The 5,713-nt window shown below is 39.2% G+C and overlaps 1 protein-coding gene across 1 annotated transcript; it reads left to right on the top strand.

Annotated features, from left to right (window-relative positions):
- The first annotated feature begins 3,546 nt into the window (after positions 1-3,546).
- Positions 3,547-5,340, top strand: LOC144442622 (kelch-like protein 21). The gene has a single exon (XM_078132001.1). The coding sequence runs from the start codon at positions 3,547-3,549 to the stop codon at positions 5,338-5,340; it is 1,794 nt and encodes a 597-aa protein (XP_077988127.1).
- Positions 5,341-5,713: the final 373 nt, after the last annotated feature.

Genomic DNA, 5,713 nt, shown 5'->3' with positions numbered 1-5,713 from the left:
TTGGGATATCCGTTTCGAAAACGAGGCTCGGGATTCCCTAGACCTTGTACGTCACTCACAATGGTTAGAACCATTTATATACATTTCAAAAGCATTTGATGACATTGATATATCAATTAAAAGTAAAGTTGGTCCACCCTGGGGAATACCGCGAGATATGTATATTTTGTTTATTAGATTTTATGACTTCAGGGTGATGAGTAGGTTTTAAGGCAAATAAGAGGCAACCCTCGGCTTGGCAAGTAGAATGTGATGGTTTATGGTAAATACAATAATTGTAGCGTTTGTTTTCATTTTGAGGGATTTTTTCTGTTTTTGTGCTGTTTTTTCCTTCCGTCGTTTGTTTTCCGGTTAAATGACGGAACGAAAAAAGCACAAAAACGGGGAGGGGAGGGGAGGGAATCAAAATCAAAACAAACAAACAAACGTTACAATTATTGCAGCTAGCTATGATACCAGAGGCCTTAGAAAACTCTAGATTGGGATTACCTTGATCAATTTCATTCAATAGATATTGAGATAGACTGTTTTATATTATTATTTTTTTTTGAACGCGTATTCTTTTTTTTCAATTTTATGCTTGTCTTGGTAAGTCAGAACTTGATTTGTACTAATTTCTCAAGAAATTTGTTAAAAACTGGTAAATTAGATATGGTCTACTAGGAGTACATCACATATCGAAAACCTTCGAAGGAAAATTAAAGGCGGGGTTATCAATTTGAAAAACACTATGTTTATTGAGGGAAGGAGACACCCACCTACCCACCCACCCACCCCCAACTTCGGAGAATTGTCGTGTTACATATTTATTACCATCACCACCATTATCACCAGGATTGAACTTGAGACGAAGAAAATGATAACTTCTTACGATTTCATTTTTAAAATTATTGCATTTACATGTAATACCTTCTTAACAAAATAATGCCAAAGCAGATTTAAGGTGTCTCATGTGCAGAGTGAGTCTCCAGGGAGCATATCACGAATATGACAGGCAACTTCTGTTTCGAAGTCCTTGGCGTATAAAAAGTTTAGGGAATAGCGCCCCCATCACGTTCTAGATGCATATTAATTTTGGCGCGGCATAAGTAATGCACGGGTACGGAAGCTCGGGAGAAGAAGATTCACGAGAGAGCTTACAATCTGCATTAGATATACTGTAGGTTACAAGGACGTATTTAACAGGTAATAGGTATGTAAACTTGTAGATTCGCTTTGAGGAACAGGGGTGCCATCTTTTCACGAACGATACAAGTTTTCCGGGTTTTGTACAGGCTAGCTAGGCTCACAAGTTTTTTGCTCTCGATCGAATAGAGATGTACGTACATATATTATTAGTAAGATGGAGCGGCATGTTGAGAGGCTCTCCATATAGCCGGGTAGATGATCCGATGATACACTTTTTAACAGAAACGTTGACATTGGAATGTTCTTCAACTTTAAAAAATAAATGCAAATTTGCAGAAGCTATCACAAGGCAAGAAATAGTTTGCTTCATCAGTTACAAATGAAACCTCGAAACAATTTTGCCCCTCTTCTTGTCATTCGAGAAAATACCCATACGGAACTTAGGCCCCATCATCATGAAACAAGGGTCAACAATTTCGCAATGTTGTAAAGTCATATAAAGAAAACTGACACGACACGGCAAAATCTATGTACTTAACTTATGATTTAAAATCTATGTACTTCCTGTAACTGGAACGTGTTTTGAAACTGTTTTGTTAGATACTAGCTGCAACTCTGATATATTGACTACAAATTGGTCAATTACTTATAAGAAGACATTGTAGCTGTTAATTAGTGGTCAATATTATCTGTAGGTAGTGTAGTGGTAAGTTTAAATCTTGAGTTACATGTACTTGTGAGTTGATAAAGGACAGTCACTTGTGAGTTGATACAGAATGGTTATTTATAAGTTGATACAGGACACAGTCACTTGTGAGTTCATTCACGACACAGTCACTTATGAGTTGATACAGGACACAGTCACTTGTGAGTTGATACAGACCACAGTCTCTTGTGAGTTGATACAGGACACAGTCACTTGTGAGTTCATTCACGACACAGTCACTTATGAGTTGATACAGACCACAGTCACTTGTGAGTTGATACAGGACATAGTCACTTGTGAGTTGATACAGGACACAGTCACTCGTGAGTTGATACAGGACATAGTCACTTGTGAGTTGATACAGGACACAGTCACTCGTGAGTTTATTCACAACACAGTCACTTATGAGTTGATACAGGACACAGTCACTTGTGAGTTGATACAGGACACAGTCACTTGTGAGTTGATACAAGACATAGTCACTTGTGAGTTGATACAGGACACAGTCACTTGTGAGTTGATACAGGACACAGTCACTTGTGAGTTGATACAGGACACAGTCACTTGTGAGTTGATACAGGACACAGTCACTTGTGAGTTGATACAGGACATAGTCACTTGTGAGTTGATACAGGACACAGTCACTCGTGAGTTTATTCACAACACAGTCACTTATGAGTTGATACAGGACACAGTCACTTGTGAGTTGATACAGGACACAGTCACTTGTGAATTGATACAAGACATAGTCACTTGTGAGTTGATACAGGACACAGTCACTTGTGAGTTGATACAGGACACAGTCACTTGTGAGTTGATACAGGACACAGTCACTTGTGAGTTGATACAGGACACAGTCACTTGTGAGTTGATACAGGACACATTCATTTGTGAGTTGGTACACAGGACACAGTCACTTGTGAGTTGATACAGGACACAGTCACTTGTGAGTTGATACAGGACACAGTCACTTGTGAGTTGATACAGGACACAGTCACTTGTGAGTTGATACAGGACACAGTCACTTGTGAGTTGATACAGAACACAGTCACTTGTGAGTTGGTACAGGACAGTCACTTGTGAGTGCGAGTTTATTCACGACACAGTCACTTGTGAGTTGGTACAGGACAGTCACTTGTGAGTTGATACAGGACACAGTCACTTGTGAGTTGATACAGGACACAGTCACTTGTGAGTTGATACAGGACACAGTCACTTGTGAGTTGATACAGGACACAGTCACTTGTGAGTTGATACAGGACACATTCATTTGTGAGTTGGTACACAGGACACAGACACTTGTGAGTTGATACAGGACACAGTCACTTGTGAGTTGATACAGGACACAGTCACTTGTGAGTTGATACAGGACATAGTCACTTGTGAGTTGATACAGGACACAGTCACTTGTGAATTGATACAGGACACAGTCACTTGTGAGTTGATACAGGACACAGTCACTTGTTAGTTGATACAGGACACAGTCACTTGTGAGTTGATACAGGACACAGTCACTTGTGAGTTGATATAGGACACAGTCACTTGTGAGTTGATACAGGACACAGTCACTTTTGAGTTGATACAGGACATAGTCACTTGTGAATTCTTTTTGTCATTGCAAAGAAAGGACTGATAACTGATAATTTATAATCTGTTTTATTTATTGCAGACACCAAACAGCTAAGAGGTACAAAACAGACAGGAACAAAAACATGGCTGTACGACGTACTCCAGATATGAGCACAATTGATTACTTTCATAAACCATACCCAGAAATTCTACTTCATAACATGCAGGAACTGTTTGCATCCAGTTTTATGAGTGATATGATTCTTGTAGCAAAAGGTGAAGAGATAAAATGCCATCGCTGTATCTTATCTATGGCCAGTCAATATTTCCGTGCAATGTTCACAAGTGGCTTGGTGGAAAGTTCTGCCAACAAAGTTGTTATTCACGATGTCGAACCAGAAATCTTGGAAGCTGTCATCAAGTTTATTTACACTGGAAAAGTGACAATATCATCACAAAATCTACAACAGTTGTTGGCAGCAGGAGCACTTTATCAAATCGAGAGTTTGGTGGAATTTTGTGCATCTGTTTTCAACAGTGAAATCAACATTGAAAACTGCTTGGAGATACAAGAATTTGCAGAGATACATGGTTGTCTGTTGCTGGCAAAAACTGCAAAGACATTTGCCATTCACAACTTTTGTGAAGTGTCAAAAACAGTCGCATTTCTTCATCTATCCAAGGAGAGACTGGACGAATATCTAACTGATGAAAACTTGATTGTTGAGAGAGAACCAACATTTCTAAAAACACTGCTGATATGGCTGAAGTGGGATACTGAACAAAGAGAAGATCATTTTCCAGAGATATTGAGGCTTGCAGACGTAAATTTTAATGCCTTAGATAGAAGCACATTAAGTAAAGAACCACAGCTGACAGATTTATGGCAGAATTGTAATAATGATCCAACATGTCGGAGATATGAAGTCATACTGATGGTGGAACATGCTATGATATCAAGGTCAGAAACATACGAGGATGATCCTGGTAAATTGCAAAGAGTGAAACTTTTCAGTTATGACCCAGTTACTAATAAATCTAATGATGTATGTAATAAATCATATCCTGTGTCAGGTGCAGTGTTCATTCCTCACTCTGCTGTCAGACCATTTCTTGATTCAGTACTTATCGCCTTCAGAACTGGTAAAGCAATACTGTATAACCCACAAGACGGAAGTGTACAAGACATCACAAAAGATACATCATGTGTTGACTTTGTATGCAATGGTGTGGTAACACTTGATGAGAAGATGTATGTACTCACAGCTTATGATATTGGCAAGTTCATGTGTTATGACAAGTGTCGAGAAACGCCTGTACAACAACTTGCACCAATCGTGATTCCAGTGCACAGCCCATGCATGGTGCCAATGGATGATAAAATCTATGTCATTGGAGGGCAATATGAGAGAGATCCTTACAATGGTAGCCATAGGCAGTATGGCCAATATTTTATCAATGACCTTGATGGCCAAAATGAGCAAGGTCCCTACAGTGGTGGCCTTGGTGTTGTACAGTGCTATGATGTCAAACAAAATCAATGGTCCCTCTGTGCACCCGTCCCTGGTATGGTAGTCTCCAATTGGGCCAGTGCATGCACACTGAATGGCATGATATACGTTATTGGTGTAGATGGCACAGGACAGGAATGCAGTGATAAAGTTTGTCGTTACAACCCAACGATGGATAAATGGTGCCGAATTCCAGGTCTGAGGCATAAGAGGCGATTATTTACATCCACAGTGTGTAATGGGAAAATGTACGTAATGGGTGGCTTGCGACAAGATGAAGATGACGATGAAGAAATTGTTGGTGTGAAAGCTGTGGAATGTTATGATCCTTCCGTTGACGCATGGAAAGTTATTGGTCATTTACCAACTGGTAAATCATTATTTGGATGTGTTGCAATCAGCAAAGATAAAGTCAAATTTCATTGATGGACTCATTTATGACATATTGGAAAAAATTAATGATGACTTTGAACATTTTGACTCTCACTTTGAGCATCGCAAAACCAGTGATGTTAACACAGGTTTACGGGACATAAAATGACTAGGGTATATGATCCATATTTTCTGTTCAAAGACAATGACTTGGCTTGTGCATGGTATAAACTTATGCTTGAGGAGGTATAATTATATGAGTTGCTGATGAACTGAGGGTTTGTCACTACTTGTCTAGTGACAAGGCCCCTTAAGTCACTCATATTTTCCATGGCTGAACAAAGAAAACTTAGGGACCAATATCTAAATATGACAGCTTTGTTTGGATATTTGACACTTAGTCTAGTGATTACACAAAGAAGAGGAC

Source organism: Glandiceps talaboti, chromosome 11 (assembly GCF_964340395.1).
Source record: "Glandiceps talaboti chromosome 11, keGlaTala1.1, whole genome shotgun sequence".
In the NCBI taxonomy this organism is placed as follows: domain Eukaryota; kingdom Metazoa; phylum Hemichordata; class Enteropneusta; family Spengelidae; genus Glandiceps; species Glandiceps talaboti.
Note: the sequence above shows the minus strand (reverse complement) of the source record. Positions and strands in the feature narration are given on the sequence as shown.

Bases quoted from the DNA above. Each gene is read 5' to 3' on its own strand.
- LOC144442622 (XM_078132001.1), top strand. From the start codon at position 3,547: ATGGCTGTACGACGTACTCCAGATATGAGCACAATTGATTACTTTCAT.